A 21,284-nucleotide genomic window follows, 5' to 3' on the forward strand; every position below is an offset into this window, starting at 1 on the left:
TGTGGACGTGTTTAATGTTGTTTTTGTATTTAATTTGAGAGGAGACATTTGTTTGGATTATTCACTGGAACGAGATAGTGTTCATTGGACTACAATATTATTCTTTGACTATTGTGAATTTATTCAAAGGAGTCCTTGACAATGCAATTGTATTCATCAGAATTTCTGTCCGACATGTACATTCAAGGATCTGGAATTCATTCGGAACATTCGAGTCTGTCAGACTTTTGTAGAACTGTCTTTTTATTGTTTAGTGTTTAATTCATAATACTGGAAGTTCCTCTTTAAGTTTCATTTTATAACATTAATAATTAAACTATTTGTTAAGTTTTAGAAAATATGTTGGCTTTTGCTTCATTCAGTTACTTAGATTAAGACCCTGGATTCGTAACGCAACTTCAAACAGTGCAAGTTGTATACTTATGCACACAAACACTAGATTCGCACAGATTAAGAAGTAATCTTTATAATGTGAAATAATTTTGACTGGAACACAATTCTGAGAGAAAATACAGATGAAACTCACTGTACGAATCGGTTGTAAAACCATCTCGATATCACATAGGACCTCCAGATGGAACGGACAAACCATTACATGATAACTCATGTCCCGTGACCATATCAGCCTTCTCAAACTCGAATCAAAGTTGTATTGAATAAGGGCTGAAAACTCTGTTATCATTTCCATTTGTTCAGGATTTGGCTCCATGACTCACAAATGATAGATTGGAATCCCTATTGGAATTATTAAAGTGCTAATGCTTACATTGTATTGATTTTCTGAAAACGTGTGCGTTGGGAAAAATGAAAATGAAGCTTTACTAGTTATCAGAAAATGAACACGCATTAGTCATTAACAACGTTTTCAGTTAAAATAAAAAGCCTGTCACTGTGTATTAAAGATGATGCACGACTGAGTTGTATGATTTCAACTGTTGCAAGGCCCTTACTAAGAAAAACTATTCTCAGAGAAAGAGAAAGAGATTTTCTGTCGAAGGACAGTGGCAAGGGACGCACTTTGCTCGAAGTTCGTCACTCTAGAAGCATGCATGTTTCATCTATATGTCTTACACGCGATGGACGCAATACCACATCATCTCTACCATGTGAAGAATGCCCCGTCCATTGATCGGTGTGATGTTCTCAAGCTTATTGTTGAAGGTTTCATTTAACATGTTTGACAGTTATTAAGAACATGCCAAAAGGCCTAACACGATTTATATTCAAGTTCTTTGAGTCATGTATATGCTTGAAGCCAGCATAAAGGAATATTCCATTCAGAGACATGTGACGAGGCAAACTTATTTGCCTTTTCATTGCCCTAAATACCAAAGTGACTAATAATAACCAATACTACACGCCATCTGTTCAAGGTTGTATGAGCAAATCATATTTCGGTAACAGGTGTAACATTAGCAGATTGTCTAAATCAAGGTTTCGTAAGATTTTCAGTGCGTAAAAGGAATCTGGAATGATGATGAAATGTGTTGAGAGGTTTCAATGTAGTTGGTAGCTTTGGGTATGGTAGTAATTTATGCGGCAGTATGGAAGCTTTATCCAGCAACCGGTTAGACATGGTGCCGCGTGCCATTGCAAATGGAGCTGCAACCTGGTTCCCATCTTTCGTGCCGTCTGTATACAGGAATGCAGTGCCACCACTAGAGGCTTTGATTTTATTTAATTTACCTTTATAAACTAGAGGATTCATTGACCACTTTTGGAGCTTGCCAAGCTTATTTTTGGGAGTTTTGATTACAAGGGAAGTGCTTTTGGTAAATGTCATTTCGGAATATCGGCATGATATTTGCTGCTTCTACACGAGGATCTATTCCTATACCAAAATGGAATGCAATTTGGTTTCTGAGCATGAAGGGGATGGTATTTGGGCCTAAAGATTACACCAATCTACAGATATGATAGATTAGAAAATCATTTGGTCGCAGTAAAATGGGGCCAATTTTGTTCTTGTGAGAAAAGATGATGGTTCGTTTCATTTGCCTCAACACCGACATTTTCTGAAGACTAAATTGTAAATGTTTCTATACATAATTAAAGTCCATAGTTGTGGAACGGATAAGCATATACAGATAAAAGATTTGCAAGTTGATCTATACACAATAGAACCATGGCAAGTCTAGATCTTTCTAAGTTCTGTATAACCGGAGCAGGACCTTCCAGTTTCTTCCCAAAATGTGTTTCCTACAACTCGTATGACGTCCAGTTCGTTGTTTTAAATGTGTGTCGAATGTGCGGAAGGAAAGCTAGCTTACGTTAAAAACATAGCACGACAATATGGTTTCCTCCACAAAAATTATAAAAGGACCGTCAAGATACAGTTATGGACCATCGTCAATTTCTATGCCAGTGGCAGAAGTGCATAAAAACATTTTCACATTTTAGAAATATGAACCCGTTACCTTCTGAGCATTTCCGACCTATGTTCAGGCATATCTGTTGTTGACTTTTAATGGTAGGAATTCTATTTGATCTGAGGTAGGCCAAAAGGTTGCCTCGTATACTGAGCGGTCAATTTCTTGATGAGACATTTCACTATGCTCATTTTTGATGTTGAAAAGGACGACTGACAATATACTGCCCTGAAGTACACCCATATTCCGAGAATAGCGTTTAAAAGGGTGCTAAGTACTTTAGCAATTCAATTTCTCTTTTTCAGCAGTTTTATATATTGATATGCGACCTTGTAGACCAAGGTTGAATTGGTCATTCATTATACTGCGTTTCTGTGTGGTGTCATAAAGTTTCTCCAAGTCAAAACAGATGGTTACCATATGTTCTTTCTTTATGGAAGTTTATCTTCTACAAAGCTATAAACCTGACTAGACTGCAAATTCTCCAACGTCTGAATCCGCTCGGAAAGTCTCATAGGAATCCGTTGGAGTAGATGGCAAGTTGTGCTTCTCCAGCGTTTGAATCAGCTCTGAAAGTCTCAAAGTAATCTGTTGGATTAGAAATACCAACGAAGTCTTTTATTTGCCATTCTGTTCGATTGTTTTGTAATCGGGCTTGTTACTCTAATTGGAACTATAGTTAGACATCATTGTCGTTTTTTTTTAAGTTTGGGTGCTGGCATCGCTGTTGTTTCTTTCCATGACTAAGTCGCCAGTTTCCCCAAATTGTGTTGAAAATGTTTACTTTTATTTTGATATCTATATTAGGTAAATGTTTCAGAGGATGATAGCTGATATCACCTGCCTGCAAAACGATGAAACATCCAAAGATTAAAATAGTTTTATTAAATATATATTGTTGCGTCTTTCATTGTGACCATGTCAGCCATTTTGTGTACTTCTGAAGTTACGTAAAATCAGACTGTCATCTCCAAGAAAACTATATAGGTCTGCAGATAAACCTTGTAATCAAAGCCAAATTTAATTGTGGTTTTAAAGAGACAAGTACATGCAGCAGGAACGAGGACAAGAACAAAAAGGTCACTTACGTGTCTGTCGAACAATCTATGCGCGTTTTTGCACAGTGAAATAAATGTAAACAACATGATATTGTCAAGTACGAAAGAGCCCAGTTTGGGTATCCGTAATGGGTTGAAGACGAATTAAAAACTTAAAGACAAATAGTTATGGGTTACTACCAGTACTTCCTTTCTTTTTCAGATGTTATCTGTGCATTGTACGGTATTCTAAACATTTAGTGATGTGTTCATTCGTGGTTTTCGAGGAAGTGTGCAGTCTTGCTTCCTGCGTTCCTCTATATAAGCAAATGTAGAAGAAAACAACAAGAGCAACATAACATAAACAAAACATATAATTTTATTAATTCCCATTTTCTTTCTGATACAGGACTCTCTCTCTCTCTCTCTCTTTCTTTCTCTCCTTTCTCTCTTTCTCTCTCTCTCTCTCTCTCTCTCTCTCTCAGACACACACACAAACACACACACAGACATTTACTAGATTGCTGAGTTACATCGAATTTTTTATCTGACTACAGGAAAGACATTCCTTGAACATGGCTTCCCGTCCTGTAAAGATGTTGTACCCACTATTCATATGTTATGTCGTTCTTACGGTTGATGGAGCTGTGGTGGAAACGCTGAATGGACATGTGCAGGGATTTACAGAGAACGTGTTCAACACTAATATTGATATCTACCTCAGCATTCCCTATGCCAAACCACCTCTCGGATCTCTGAGGTTCGGAAAACCGGAACCTGTGGAAAACTGGAATTCTGTTCTCTCGACCACAAAACTTCCCAATTCGTGCTTCCAAACCATAGATAACAGCTGGGATCGCTTCCAAGGCGTGGAGATGTGGAACCCCAATACCAACATTAGCGAAGACTGTTTGTATCTCAACTTGTGGGTTCCGAAAACTTCTGGAGGGAAACTTGCCACTCTAATATGGATATATGGCGGCGGCTTCGTCACAGGAACATCCACTCTCGACATTTATAATGGAAAATTACTTGCTGCAAAAAATAATGTGATAGTTGCTTCAATTCAGTATAGGCTAGGTCCCCTTGGCTTCTTATATTTGGGGTCTGACGATGTTCCCGGAAATATGGGCCTATGGGACCAACAAATGGCAATAAAATGGATTTATGACAACATTGAGAGACTTGGAGGGGACAAAACACGAATTACATTATTTGGAGAGAGTGCGGGTGCAGCCAGTGTAAGTTATCATTGTCTTTCGAAACATTCCCAACAATACTTCACAAATGCCATTTTAGAAAGCGGATCTGCTTTAAGCAACTGGGCTTTCATGCCACCAGATGTCGCTGTAAAGTATGCCAAAGACCTTGGACGAAAAATGAATTGTGAAACTTCTCAGCGTGACAGTCTTATAAAATGCTTGAAGTCAGTAGACGCCCAAAGTTTGACTGAAAAACTATGGGACTTCTCGGGTTATTTCATAACGTACATGTTTGCTCCAACAATGGATGGGTCATTCCTGGACGACTTTCCTCAGGATCTTTTAAGAAAAGGAATGATGAAAAACTGCAGCATGTTAGCGGGAGTAACCAAAGATGAAGGGACATATTTTCTTGCTTACTACGTTCAGGATTACTTTCCTCCGAGTAAACTACGGAACCCAGACATGATGTCTCGGGATACATTTCTACATGCTTTAGAGCAAGTAGTACCGATACAGGGGTCCCTGATGAAAGATGCGCTGGTGTACGAATATGAACAGTCCAGACTAGCCAGTGAGAGAGGCAGCTATATCGATATTCTAGACGATGCAGGTAAGATCATATCACGAATCAGACCCTACGAAGTATACCGTATCATTTAAGGATCATTGTTATCGGGATCATTTTTAATGACAGACCCAAACTATTGGTATTTCCATTAGTTATTTTAAAGTTCTGGGTCCCGAGTGGCCTAAAGAGCTCGCCTTTACCGATCAATACCATCTCAGCTCTGTATGTATGAGTCCGAGTCTCGGGCTCGGCCAATGTGTGAATCTGAAAAGCTTGCAAGTAGCTACCTATGGATTTGTGGTTTGTATTTTTTTTTTTAATTTTTTTATTTTTTTTTTTTGCCGGTTTCTTCTTCCACAATTATACTAGCTGCCACGTATAAGCTCTGGGTGCACACTAATTTCCTGTTTCGGGCTACTGAGGGAAAACAGTAGGATGATAGCGTAGTAAGTTATCTCGAATGTAACATTTTACAACAAAGACTATACGAAATGTTATTTATTATGACTTTATTCGAAGATATCATTTACTCCGATTTGTCCGCCAAATGCCATTTTTTGATTGTTTTAACTCCGGTAATTCAGTATGTATGTATGTATGTATGTATGTATACATACATACATGCATACATACACATACATACATACATACACACACATATACACATATATACACACACATACACATACATATACACATACATACATACATACACATACATACACACACGTATATGTACATACACATATATACACACACACACACATACACACACACATATATATATATATATATATATATATATATATATATATATATATATATATATATATATATATATATATATATATATATATATATAGTACAGTAGTACACGTATGACGACACAAAGCTAAAATATTTCTTTCAGTCAAGGAGAGAACGGTTTATTCTACTTAGATCCTGGGAGTAAAGGCTGCACCCACTTATTTCTTTATTATCCACATTATCAATAGTTTGATAGTTCCGATTTTTCTTATGAGATACTCCGTAGATTCTTTTCTCATGATTTACTGTCTTGAGTTTTCTCTCAAGATTTACACCCTAGAATTTTCTCTCATGATTTACTCCCTAGAGGTTTCTGTTATGATTTACTCCCTATAGTACTTTAGAAGAGATTATACATGTCTTTTAGAATACCAGTTTCCTGCCAGTGTTTAGCTTTATCATTATTGGCTTTTCAAGACAAGGATATGAAACCCTGTATTCTCGAAAATAGTTTAGAAAATTACTCAGCTTCAGTTCAAAGCCCCAAAGTCTGATAAATAACTTAAGAAAAACCTGAAAGTTTTGTCATTCTAGCTTTATTTCAATGCAATACATAGCCTGTCAAAGTTTTGGGACTTCAGATTGAACTTCAGTTTGCTACTCAATAGGTTTTTCGAATACAGTGCCAGTCATTGACTGTTTTACCAAACTGAAAAGACAGACACTTTGTCAGTCACATATATTTATAGCCAATGCATTCAGTTTTACCAATAATCACAAGCTAATGACTGAACTGAAAATAATCTGGAAAAGAAATCCTAAATTAGTTTTATAAACATAAATTTGTTAGGAGGCAATTGCTTCTTTTGATTTAAAATTAGTTTATGGAAAGTCACAAAAACTACCATTAACTTGCTTGCTGATATTTTCAACTGCTTGAAATCATTGCCTTCGATGCAATTAATGACCTGGTGGAAATCAGATCCTTTTGTAACTCTTTTGTTTATCAAATATCACGCAGATACGGTTTACATAAGAATTAGCTCATATGTATTTCAGGCAATTATTTCTTCTTAATGACAGAAATTTAAAATTTTTGTTCTCTGTTACACAAAATGAGATAAACCGTTTCCCTCGTCTCATCTTTAATGCCCTGTAATTCCTAACGTAGACCCCATATTCGTGCGAAACATATTACTAACATTACTAATACTTAGAAGCAACTTAAATTTTCGGAAAAAAGAAGCGATAATGTTTAGGAAATGAGGAGTATCTCGAGAGTTAAAAACATTTGAACAACCTCCCTTTTGTCCATACAATAGCGTATAGAATTGCAGACGTTACATTAAGTAACACTGACTACAACATGCCGATTGCGAAACCTTATTTCCAGCCATGATGTTACGCAGTCTAAACTTGTTGTAGTTAAAAGGCAGATACTGCAAGAAACGTGTTTCATCTCCAGCAACGTACTTGCTCATTTTTGTTCAGATCTTTTATGATAGCTAAATCAACATAGGTATTTTATGTGTTTTACTTCATGAATAGAAGGGAGTTCCATAAAGATTAAGGTTCAGAGTACATCCTGAAAAGGACAAAGCGGGCCTTGTGAGATCGGATCGTTGAATGAACATCTGTCTGTTTTGTTATCACAAAACGACTTCTTTGATGCTGTTCTGCATCAAAATGAATAGTAAGATATTTATTTGCACTGCAGGAGTAGGGGCAAATTAAAAATAATATAAATTTCACACACATTATTGTTTAGCATAAATGCTCATGTACGCATTCCCTTTCCAAATTACAAACATTATATTGGTGTACTAAATAAGTTTACATTTATTCTGTCAAAGGGACCCCATCTAGCTTTGACAAAAATTGCATCTTTGAATTTGACTTTACAGTAAACGTCTTTCACCAAATTTAGTCGAAACCTGAAAGCAGATGTATCATTTCAGTTACCGTTCAAAACATACCTCTGCAGCTATTTTTGTGAGAAGGTGAAATGTCATTATGCATGTAAATTTGTTATCATTTAGGTCTGAAATATTCCGCATTTTGCAAGCGCAGAATCCGTCGCGTTGAGATCGTTTACTGATGCCATTAATAGTAACATCCTACACAAGTAACGTCATGGCAAATTTGTTTTCATATCAATCATAAGTTGATTAATCTAAGATGCTGTTTCTCTTGTGCAAGATAAATAAGATACCGGTATACAGAAGAAAACAATCAAGTTGTTCTTTGACTACTCCAACTCATGTGTCCAGGAATGCTTCATAATTACTCCTTCTTATTCGTCAAATACCGTGAATGACAGGACAGAATTTGCATGTTCTGTACACAGTACATGTAGAGACAACGGTTAATATCACGTTTAATAATATAAACATTTTGTGATGGGATGATACCAACAGTCTTAACAAGAACTCACCTATGCATGCAACATACGGATAGGAATCAATGCTATCTTTGTCTTTACTCTATCGAATATAGGGAACTCGAATAGCACTGTCAAAGACGATGTTACTGCAAACTGTTTCCCAACTAACGTTATAAACAAAGTCACGGTCTGCAGATATTGTTTGATGCAAGATCAGCCTCGTTTGTGGGTTGCCGGTGATTTTTTTCTCTTGCGTTGAATATATCCCAAAGCAAAAAGATGACAAGATAACAGCAAAATGCAATAAATGTGGCTTGAGTCCTAAAAGTTCGGAATTTTCTTGGAAAACAACTCGACAATTTACAGCTGACCTTTATGCAAGAAAAACATTTGCTAATATCAACCTGTGCTGGTTGCATTTGGTATTCGAGAGAAGGGATAGTGCTTAGTGTTGTTGCTGCTGTTATAGAGTGCTTGGAGGCTTACTCTCAAGTAGTATTAATTCATGTGTTACTAAGGACTATCAACAATTAAACTCCAAACATAACCTTGCAGGGAATTGAACTTCGTACCCCATATGCAATGTGCTTTTTTTTTAGCAAGAGCCCATTAGAAATGAATATATGACAGGGTTTGGGGATGAATCCATATGCACCATAAACTTTTGCATCAAGATGATTTGGGTAACACCATTGATTATGGCCCAAGCCTATATATTATCTATCATACATACATCTGTGTGAGATTTGGAGTTTTAGTGTAGCTTTAACCATTATTCAGTCATATCGCTACGATGTCTGCAGTGTGGCAGTTTATAGTGATATCCTACACTGGGGCATCATGCCGCAGACATATCACACGGTGTCCCATCCTGTCACATTGTCCTGACAACAAGTCGACCAGTCCTAACACTAACCTCTTAACGGTGAGGGCCTAGCGAGGCAGCTGTTACATACATACATACATACATACATAGATACATACATTCGTGCGCGCGTGCGTGCGTGCCTGCGTGTGTGTGTGTGTCTTATCGAGAAATGAAAATAAGAACTTATTTATCAGAAAGAAAATACACTAACTCTATCTCAACGCGCATGCCCAGAGGGAATATTGACATGAATATAAACTACACATACTACTATTTGAGCGCTGTGAAAAACAAAGACACAAGTGTATTGTTTTCATTAGCGAATACATTTGATGGAAAACTCTGTATTTGACGTCGTTATTGCCATTATGTTGTATGACACCCAATACCTGAATATTGCTGCATATAGCCGCAAAAACATTAATGGCATCTGCTCATAAATTGACTGGCACAGCCGCAGTGTTTTAAACTTTTTTTATCAATCATTTCCAGAAAATAACCTTTGTTAATTTCGCGTCTACTCCTTTACAACTAAAGCTATGATGCTGAAGTATCTGATCATTTTTGTTTTATTTTATTTTGTTTTATTTTCTTCTGTTTCACTTAAGTTTGTTTTTATTTTATTTTCTTTTATTTTACCTTGTTTTGTTTCATTTTTCTTGTCTTTTGCATTTTGCTTTATTTGTATTTTATTGTTGTATGCAAAGCGCTTCTTCGCGAATTATCAAGCTTTTTGAGCTCTCTATAAGTAACTGTAGTCTTGTTTTTTTTTCTGTGGAATGAATATTCAAAACTGTCACACTTCGCTAAAAACGGTATTTTAGAATTATTCATTTCTGTGATTTCTTTCAGGTGGCGATAGAAGTTTTAAGTGCCCTACATTAGATTTAGCAAGGTATTACAAGAATGCATTTGGAACATCTCAGTCCGTATATATTTACTCATTCGAACATAGGACTTCCGTCGTACCATGGCCTGATTGGATGGGTGTTATACATGGTTATGAACTGGATCTAGTTTTTGGTCAACCATTCAAGGAAAACACCACTTATACCTCAGAGGAAAAGATTCTCAGCGACACTGTAATGAAGTATTGGACAAACTTCGCCAAATATGGGTAACGTGCCTCAGCGAGGGAGATAGAATGTGAGAAAGATAAAGGGGGTAGAGATAGAAAAGGAGAGAGTACATTAAACATCAAAAGATAACCTTTACATTTTTGGTTGGAAGCTCGAGAGTTTTATTTGCTTAGCTCTTTTACTTTTTCAGTTTTTGTGGAATTTTGAAGAACGGTATCGGTACAAAACAAGCATAGGCAGTTTCCATTTAAGTCAGCAAAAATGTGTCATAAATTTGTATATAATTGATGCCTGTAAAAATCAAAACTCCCAACCAGTGATTATTATAACACTTTTTCTCCTCCAGATTTCACGTCATGATCTCTTTCAGAATTTATGTAGTTTCTTTATACTTTGATTCTCGTCTAATCCCATTGTAATCTCGCGTCAGCCACAACAAGATGTTTTACATGCAAACAGTTTTATATTAATTATATTGCCTTCAAAACACACGAGAATATCTTGACTTTATTGGCGATGCCACCGTTGTCATGGCAACTGAAAACTGGTATGTTTCGTTGACTGCTAATGCATAAAATCAAGTCATAATTAATTAGCTGTAACAAAACGTGACCTTTACTAAGCATGTTCACTGCCATGTTGCTGTCAATATCTGGAAATAAAACTGCAAGGATCAAACACTTTTAGAACATTTTTGAAGAAATTCTGCTTGATCAAAGGATTGAGAATACAATAAATTGGCATAATTGTCTTCATGTTTACTGTAAAAAAAATAAACAAACATTTAAATAGTAGTCATCACACTGGATGACAGGTAGGTTGAAGTTCTTCTGAACCACTCTGATTTGAATTTCCATAACAAAAACTGACGGTTAAAAGAGGAAAAGCAAGACGCACGAGAAAATTGTCGTTTATTCATTTTGTCAAAAAAGCGTTAGTTACACGCCGTTTGGCTATAGCCACAGTTGTATCGTTATCAATCCGTAAATTTATGACGCGTGAATGATGTTTTACTGTAGAACTTGAAACGCGTAAAATCAATGACCGAAACTGCCTTAATCAGTAAACATACTACTTTAAGAATAGACTTGTAAATTACATGCCTGCATGCATGATACTAAACTATATTATGTAACAAATGTATGTGTCATTTGTGATATGCCAAAAGTGTTTGTCTTGTGGGTGAATCCCCTATTCAAGCTGATTAAAGCGCTCACTTATTTATCAGCCTGTCGATAAAGTGGGACTTTCTGGATAGGAACTAAGCAATTTCATTATAAGAAATTTTTGGGATAATTGGCAGATATGATTTGATTAATCTTCCGTTGCAGGCAAAAGTATTCATGCGCCAAACAAGATGAAATTGTGGTAGTAAATAAAATACACTGCATACAAAAGTAAAGGTACAAATTAAAACTTGTCATCAATTTTACTACTATAACAATCTTACAAATTAATGCTATTTCTGAGCATGAAAAAGATTTAATTTTTTTGTCATTTGTGTGTTTATAATCACAAATACATGAATGGGTGGTATTTCAGCCTTATCGGATTAGAATGTAAATTTATTGACTGTTTTACGTCAGAAAGATAATACAGTCACCATTAACAGTATTTCATGAAAGCACGTAGCTGCATCCCTTTTTACTACGAGATTATTCATTTCTAAAGAATGATACATAATTAAGTCAGGGGGAAAATTCGCATTATGCAGAAACAGAAGAACGTTTCTTTACAATCACCAGCCTCCTTAATTACACTCTCTAATTTATACATAATGTAACTTTACTTGAATGAGGACCTATACATATTGTCGGTTGATCTTGTTTTCTTACAGTTAAATTCATATGTCAAATAAGATACGTTGGGATTGTTTTAATTATTGATATATAAATACAAAAGAAGGAATTTTATAGATCTGTACTTAAATTTTTGCGACATCTGTCCTTAAATTTGCTTCAGGTTTATATTCAAAAATATAAAGCTGAGGATGTTATTGCAAAAGTTTCAAAGTTTTAAAATGAAAAATAGGTTTTATTATGGAACTGTAAAAATCAGAAATCTCTGTGGTCATTATGTCTGATTACAGCCTGCATTTCCACGTGTGGTCATGGTGTCTGATTACATCCTGCAGTAACACGTATGATCATGATATCTGTTTACAGCCTGCAGTTACAGTTGTGGTCACAGAGTATGATTACAGCCTGCAGTTAAATTTGTAGTCATGTTATCTGATTACAGCATGCAGTTACACGTGTGGTCATGGTATCTGAGTATAGCCTGCATTTCTACGTGTGGTCATGGTATCTGATTACGGCATGCATTTCTACGTGTGGTCATGGTACCTGATTATAGCCTGCATTTCTACGTGTGGTCATGGTATCTGATTATAGCCTGCATTTCTACGTGTGGTGATGATATCTGATTACAGCCTGCAGTTCTACTTGTGGTCATGGTACCTGATTATAACCTGCAGTTACACGTGTAGTCATGGTGTCTGATTACAGACTGCAGTTACACGCGTGGCCATGGTATCTGATTACAGCCTGCATTTCCACTTGTGGTCATGTTATCAGAATACAACCTGCAGTTCCACTTGTTGTCATGGTATCTTATTACAGCCTGCAAGTGGACTTGTGGTCATGGTATATGATTACAGCCTGCAGTTATACTTAGTATAGCATGATAGTTTGCTTGAGAAAGAATGTACGCTGATGATATGCAATTTGTAGCCTTGCACAAAAACGCCGCAAAATGAGAAACAAATATGAAGAATCCTTAACTCGAAAATACGTTTTACTTTGGCTCTCAACGCTCATGTGTCGACCGTTCTGGATTATATTATACTAAAACGGGAAAATATGTACCATTATTCCGTATCGCACGAGATCAGTTTGATTATATCATCAAAAGCTTATTACTCCAATCACGTTTTAATGAAGACTCTACATTTTCTTTCGAAAGGAAATCGTTATGCAGGAGAGTTGAGACTGTGTGGGGTAATCACCCATAAAACAGCTACAAAATTACAAAAAAGAACACACCTTCTCGTATCGCAGGTACAGTCTCAAGACCCATACATGTAAACACACGCATGAAAAAATAAACATGCCTTCTTTAGGACTCGAAATGGTCTGTAAAATATTTACTAGCGGTCTATTTTACACAATGAATTTCTTTCTTTTATAACTTCTTTATGACTGTCACCAGTGTCAATATTTTTGTGTGGTGTTTGTTCCTTTTTCAGAGATCCTTCTGGATCTAATCTAACTACATGGCCTAGATATGACTTGGAAGAACAGAATTATATTGTCCTGAACACGGGGGATAAACTTAGAGTAATGCAGGGGCTCAGACATCGGGAGTGCACCTTCTGGAGAGAGTTCATTCCAAAAGTAGTTCAGTCAGGTACACACGCACAAATAGATACACGTTACTATTTTTCACTTCAAAGTATACCTTATTTGTTGCAGTAAATTATTAGTCATTATTTCACACAGGGTATTTATATGGAGAAAAGCTTTGTTATTGTAAGGTTAGAAGCGTATCAATAAGTCCAGTAGAACAGCCATGTTGTGTACCTCTAATAGATATCATATCAATAAATCTAGTACAAAAGCTACAGTGTGTACCTGTAAGAGATACCGTATCAATACGTTTAGTACAACAGCTACACTATGTACCTGTAATAGATACCATATCAATAAATCTAGTACAACAGTAACATGGTGTACCTGTAAGAGATACCGAATCAATTAGTCCAGTAGAACAGCCATATTGTCTACCTGTAAGAGATACCATTTCAATGAATCGTCTACAACAACTACATTGTGTACCTGTAAGAGATGTCGTGTCAATACGTCTAGTATAACAGCTACATTATTTACCTGCAAGAGATGCCGTATCAAGAAGTCAGGTACAACAGCTACATTGTGTACCTGTAAAAGATGCCGTATCAATAAGTATAGTACAGTAGTTACATTGTGTAAATGTAAGAGACACCTTATCAACACGTATAGTACAACAGCTACATTGTGTACCTGTAAAAGATGCCGTATCAGTAAGTATAGTACAGTAGTTATATTGTGTAACTGTAAGAGACACCTTATCAACACGTATAGTACAACAGCTACATTGTGTACCTGTAAAAGATGCCATCAGTAAGTATAGTACAGTAGTTATATTGTGTAACTGTAAGAGACATCTTATCAACACGTATAGTACAACAGCTACATTGTGTTACTGCAAGAGACATTGTATCAATAAGTTCAGTAGATCAGCCATGGTGTGTACCTGTAAGAGATATCGTATCAATGAATCTAGTACAACTACAATGTGTATCTGTAAGAGGTGCCGTGTCACTAAGTCTAGTACAACGGCTATGTGTAAGAGATACCGTATCAAGAAGTCTAGTACAACAGCTCCCTGCAAGAGATACCGTATCGGTATGTCTAGTACAACAGCTATGTGTAAGAGATACCGTATCCAAAAGTTTAGTACAACAGCTACGTGTAAGAGATAATACCGTATCAAGAAGTCTAGTAGAACAGCTATGTGTAAGAGGTACCGTATCCAGGAGTCTAGTACAACAGCTACGATAAAGAGATACCATATCTAGGAGTCTAGTACAACAGCTACGATAAAGAGATACCGTATCAAGATGTCAATTACAATAGCTACAGGATAAAGGGTATTATATATATATATATATATATATATATATATATATATATATATATATATATATATATATATATATATATATATATATATATGCATTAATTTCAAATACTAAGAGTCACACTGTGATCGGAAATATACACATATCATAGAATATGTTTGGCCATTATAAGGCATACTATATTTGCTCTGAGGACAAAATTCAAATATCTAATTGACTGCTATACTTGCTTTGTGAGGACGAGGTCCAAACAACTACTTGACTGCTATACTTCCCCTGACGGGACAAAATTCAAATAACTACTTGACTGCCATGTTTAGATTTAATTCAAATACCTAATAGACTGCGATGTTTAAATTTAATTCAATTACCCACGTGACTGCTAAGTTTAGATTAATTCAAGTACACACGTGACTACCGCGTTTAAATTTAATTAAAATACCTACCTGACTGCCATGTTTAAATTTAATTCAAATACCCACGTGACTGCCATGTTAAGATTTAATTCAAATAACCACGTGCCTGCAAAGTTTAGCTTTAATTGAAATACCCACGTGACTGCCATATTTAGATCTAAGTCAAATACCCACGTGATTGCCATGTTTAGATTTAATTCAAATACCCACTTGACTGCATTGTTTAGATCTAAGTCAAATACCCACCTGACTGCCATGTTCAGATTTAATTCAAATACCCACACGACTGCCATGTATAGATTTAGTTGAAATATCCACGTGACTGCCATTTAAGATTTAATTTAAATACAGACGTGACTGCCATGTTTAGACTTAATTCAAATGCCATGATTATACTACTCTCTTTTATTTTGCAGAACATCAAAACAACGTTACGAGTAATACAATGGCTATTGGCTCATGTCACGTGCTTGTTGTGACTCTCTTTGCCTCCTTCTGGATCTGATAGCCTCATTTAAGATGGCAATGCTCAGCGACACATCCATGTTTCATATCATCATCAAGTACAACTAGTTATATCTTCAATATATATATATATATATATATATATATATATATATATATATATATATATATATATATATATATATATATATATATATATATATATATGAATGGAAAAAAAGAAGGTTCAGTTATTTCTATTTTCTTTCGGCCTAATCTCAAACACATTATTTCAAATAGCAATTTAATATATTTAGCAGGCTAGAGTTTTTAAGTGTCTGGAAATTTTAGAAATTGTTCTCAACTGCGTTCAAGTATTTTCTTCAGTTTGTGATGCACTCTAGTATTTGAAGATTGTGTTGAATATAATAGCATTTCAAAAACACTATCAAGATTTGCATGATGATACTGTGCAAATTCTTACGTTTTGTAACGTTTCTGGTTTTCTGTGCTACAAAGTTTTATAAGGAAAACTTTTAATGTCAAGGCCATAGAACAGAAATGTCTAACCTAAAAAATCAGTCTTTTGTAATGACGAAGTACGTAATATTATGAATAGTTATTTTTGTAATGATGAAGTACGTAATATTATGAATAGTTATTTTTTTTATAGAAATCGGCCACACTCCTAATCTACATCAAAGAAGTAGGTAAAAGCTGATATGTGAAAAATATCAAAACTTTCAACAGCTCGTTAAAGAAATCATTTAATTCGGATTATGTACCGTTCTAATATAACTCTCATGTTTTAAATTTCTAACTCACACAGTACACAAGTAGAAAATGATATCTTACCCAGTGAAATGTTTACGTACATGTTTTGGTTTCCACTGTGAGTTATTTCCAAACAAAATATCTCGTCCTGTTGTCCTGTTCATTCCTGTACAGCTTGCTCTAGAAAACTATACGATACAACATTGAACGATAAAGAATATTTGGAATTCTATCAGCGCATTATTTTACTATCAATTCATCAAGTATTGGCCTTCAGTCCTGTACATACTTCATAAAAGACATAGTAATTGAATATTTAGAAAATGGGTCAACTCTTGTTAATTTCTCAATTGCCAGCTGCAGAGAATATTCTTAATCTGTCGCAGAAATGTGCCCATGTTGTTAATGGGTTGTCAGTTGTGGCAGAACTCGTACATATCATAAATCTTATATGTAAAGAACGCTTGTGATGATTCTCTGAAAAGGTGAGAAGAAATGAAATTGAATAATTTATGGAAGACACCAGTGACATAACTAAATAAAGAGTGTTGCATGTGCAAATTGCCTAAGAGAGAGAGAGACAGACAGACAGACAGACATAATATGCATAAAGCGCAGAAGGGAGTGGTTACATTGAAATATTTTGTATAAAAATGTATATGCATAAATCCTATATGAAGAAACTATAGGAATGTTAAATATGCATTCATTTTATGCGGTGAACCCATTGTACAAATTATGACAACTGAACCATTCATTAGACACACAACGGTATTTATTATTAATGTTGCTAAGACTTATTGGACTTAATGACTATTATATCGAACACGTCAAGGGTGCTTTCTACGTTTTCAGTGAGAAGAGGTGTGTTGACATAGACATGCAGTCATGCAGACTATATTTGATGCAACTGTTCCTGGTGAAATGTATACTATTTCTAATATTTCGGATTGCTTTCCGACCCCTATAGAAAAAAAGCATTGGGAAAGATTCCAATATATTACGTAATTGGTTCTGGATTCCTGCATACATCCAGTATGTTTCGCTTGTTGCTGTAAATTCTAACATGTTGTTGAATGATAAGTTCGCAGTAATAGGTGTAGCTGATGCCCAGAACGTCAATACGTAACGTCAATTTGATGACGTATAGTTACTTTCACTCCCAGAATAGGCTGTTTCTGAATTATTCAGGTCACTATCACAAACCTACTGGATCTTTTATGATTTGTATTAGGATAGTTTACAGTTGATACAACAAAGGATGCGTCACAATCATGTTGCCTTAAATTGTAAACCCTCTCCTAGCTCCTCTCAAAGTATCGCTTTACCAAACCATCGTCAATGAGTGGGAGAGAAATTCAGTTTTGTTTTAGATTATGATATTCTTTATTATAGGATTCAAGTTATAAATCAGTTTTGTATAAACTGGCCCGTTTAATATAATAAAATATGTTGACAGGTGTATGCATATATCTAATATCTATGCAATTTATTTGTTATATTTGTGCATATTTATGTTGATATATTATTAGTGTATTTATATCAAGGTAGAAAAGTGATTAAACATCTTTTGGATATTCAGACTGACATTTTATCGGTATTATCCACCCTACTTTTATCAAACATGGGTGTAACAGAGACTGTATTCCCGTCAAGATATATGACAGTTATGCTAAAACTAGAACTCCGATTCAAAATAAACAATGCATAATTTGCTTGGATTATATATATCCGTTGGGATTCTGGAATAAATGGGTGACTCATTCTCAAGTGGATCCGCTAACCTAATATACAATATTTAATAACAGAATAAGATGGAAATGTATTAAGATGTCTAGGTGTACCTGTACTAGTATTCGTATAATTTCGCTGCATTTTCTTAACATTTCGCAGAAAAAATCCTCTCTGAAAACCTGAAAAATATTTTGAGAATCCCATGTCTTGCGAGACCTTGTTGAGGTATGGTCATCCCTTTCTCCACGAACTTTGGAAAGCATTTCCAAATAATATATTATCATGCTAACTGAGTTTATAGAGATCTCAAAATGTGTCATTTCATTGTAATCCAAGGAGGTACTAAGGAGGACTTTAAATGTGTCGTTCGATAGCTCCCAAGGAGGTACTGAGTGCGACTTTAAATGTGTCATTCTATGGCCTTCCTAGGAAGAACTGAGGATGACTTTCATTGTGTCATTTGATAGCCTCCCAAGGAGATACTGATGATGAACCGTATGATTGTCCACATGTTGGCCAGTCTCTTTGTTAGGTTTCCAGTAATACGTTGTAAGCTGACGACTGCGTTCTTCAGTTCCAAATTTTCGGCGCACGACATTGCGTCGGGGAGGACAAGACCATGACGTTTCGCTTAGTCGAACTCGACGAAATGTCTTAAGGCGAGAATGAAAACTTATCTCATTTCGGTCAATATTTAATCACGAAGATTTTTATTTGTGAAACGTGTGCAATATTTCAGTATCATTTCTTGTGTCGGTATTTATAGTATATTTCTATCACGTGATGTCTGCATAATGATATTTGTGTTCTGATATACAACTTTATCATATTCATGTGTATTTCTCAATTCAGTTTGACATTTTCGGTATCAATTATGTGTCTGGTAAGGACAGTCTTTTGAAGCTGCAATAATTTCCACATGAAATTTGTGTCTTCCCAAATTAATCATTACACCTCAAACCAATTTTTCGTTTTAACCCCAAAAGAGTCTCTTGAGGAATAAAATTAAACTCCAACAAAAATATATGAAAGCACACACACACACACACACACACACACACACACATATATATGCTTACACACAAGACTATAAGTCCGTCTATTATTGCTCTGTCACATATTTCAATGATTCAGTTACATTATTGACATAAAAGTTAGAGAATATAATGTAAGTAAGTAGATACTCCCCAGAATGATAGCAATGATGCCAAATTATTTCCGGCAACCTCTTCCAAGCAAAATATTCATGAAACGGTTTCTATATTAGGTATTTCATTTATTCGTGCAAGACAATTATGCAATTATGGCCTTTCGTGTCTTTAATGTATATTCATTCCACGGTCAGTCAGATATGCTCGATATATGCATTGCGCGACTAGGGACTTCTTATTTAATAAAGAACAGAACACGCTATTAAGGGGCTATATTTGTATATGCACCACTAATAACAGTCTCACATGAAAACCCTCACTTTGGATAGGTTTCACTCAAAGTGGGTCATGTGACTAATAAACTAACGAGCTAAACATACTGTGTCCAAATCGTAATGTCTTGAGGTTTTGGATGTGTTGTAGCTGCTCACATTCCTGGTATAATACTAGTATAAAGAACCTACATGTTCTAGTTCATCTTTAGTTCTGAAATGATATACTCAGCATTAAAAATAATGAGGCAGTCTGATATTACTTACATACTAATCCTTGGTCAATACTAATTCGTTATCATAAGCAATTGCTATACACCATTATTATATCGTTTTACACGCAACCCATAGGAGAAATTGTTTAAGACATTATCCCAAGAGATATTTAAAACAGCGTTTTATTCCCGGTTCAGAAAGGTATGATCGTAAGTTGCTAACATGTATTTTACAAACTCCCGATTTATAATAGACATTTTAGCTGCGGTGGATTCATAAAATGAATGCCTACGGATAATTTTAAAAGTTTTCGGACAAAGATGGTTTGAAATAAGCCTTAGCATTTCAGACTTGATCGCTTTCGAAAACAACACAAAGAACATCCTCCTACATATGAAGATCAACAACTTTGTATGGTAGATGTCCTGAGAAGTTGTCCTCTTTGTAACGCTAAGCTTTCGTCGGATCATATTATCTTGTTATCGGTAGGTGATTCTTTGCTTCCATTAACTAGTCTCTCTTCTTGTTATGGTTCTATGATTCTATTACATTAGTTTTATTTTATTCAGTTAAAGAGGAATGTTATATGATTTTTTTCAGTTAAGGTAGCATGTCACATCAGATCTATTTTATTCAGTTAAGGTAACATGTTACATCACCTTTATTGGATTCAGTTAGGGTAGCATGTTTCAACAGTTTTATTGTATTCAGTTATGGTAGCATGTTATAAATAATGATGTAGCAAACCAGTCAATAAATTTACTCCGCAAACTCTTTCGGCAGAAAAAGAATAAGATCCAAACGAAATGGATTTACCAATACAATTGCATAAAAGACGAATTAAAAGTCTCCCGAAGAATTAAAAGTTTAAGTGAAAATTTAATAAATAATCATTTTCTCCTAACATTTTATACCTATATATATTAAACCAATTAAAAATATATAGCTGTAAAAATATTTTACATTATATTTGATATGATATGCTGAATATGATCACTTTTTTAAAAACACTCTCTTTGAACTCATAGATCTCCACTGACCAGGCCCTGTGTTCAAGAATCCCTCCACTGATCCGGCCATGTGTTCATGAAAACCTCCACTGCCCTGGTTTTGTGTTCGAGAAACCCTCCACTGATCAGGCCCTGTGTTCAAGAAACCCTCCACTGCCCTGGCTTTGTGTTCGAGAAACCCTCCCACTGATCAGGCCCTGTGTTCAAGAATCCCTCCACTGATCCGGCCATGTGTTCGAGAAACCCTCCACTGATCAGGCCCTGTGTTCATGAAACCCTCCACTGATCCGGCCATGTGTTCGAGAAACCCTCCACTGACCAGGCCCTGTG

The 21,284-nt window shown here is 35.5% G+C and overlaps 1 protein-coding gene across 6 annotated transcripts in view; it reads left to right on the top strand.

The window, feature by feature from the left end:
- LOC149798088 (cholinesterase-like) overlaps positions 1-18,152 on the top strand; it is a 63,591-nt gene extending 45,439 nt beyond the window's left edge. For all 6 annotated transcript variants that reach the window (XM_089963176.1, XM_089963178.1, XM_089963177.1 and 3 more), the window contains 4 exons: positions 3,964-5,221; positions 10,030-10,294; positions 13,504-13,664; positions 15,770-18,152. In XM_089963176.1, coding sequence (XP_089819302.1) covers positions 3,982-5,221; positions 10,030-10,294; positions 13,504-13,664; positions 15,770-15,858 — 1,755 coding nt within the window. In that variant the 5' untranslated portion in view covers positions 3,964-3,981 and the 3' untranslated portion in view covers positions 15,859-18,152. The remainder of the gene's footprint in view (positions 1-3,963; positions 5,222-10,029; positions 10,295-13,503; positions 13,665-15,769) is intronic.
- Positions 18,153-21,284: the final 3,132 nt, after the last annotated feature.

This window comes from Sinohyriopsis cumingii, chromosome 6 (genome assembly GCF_028554795.1).
Source record: "Sinohyriopsis cumingii isolate HCF-2022 chromosome 6, ASM2855479v2, whole genome shotgun sequence".
In the NCBI taxonomy this organism is placed as follows: Eukaryota; Metazoa; Mollusca; class Bivalvia; order Unionida; family Unionidae; genus Sinohyriopsis; species Sinohyriopsis cumingii.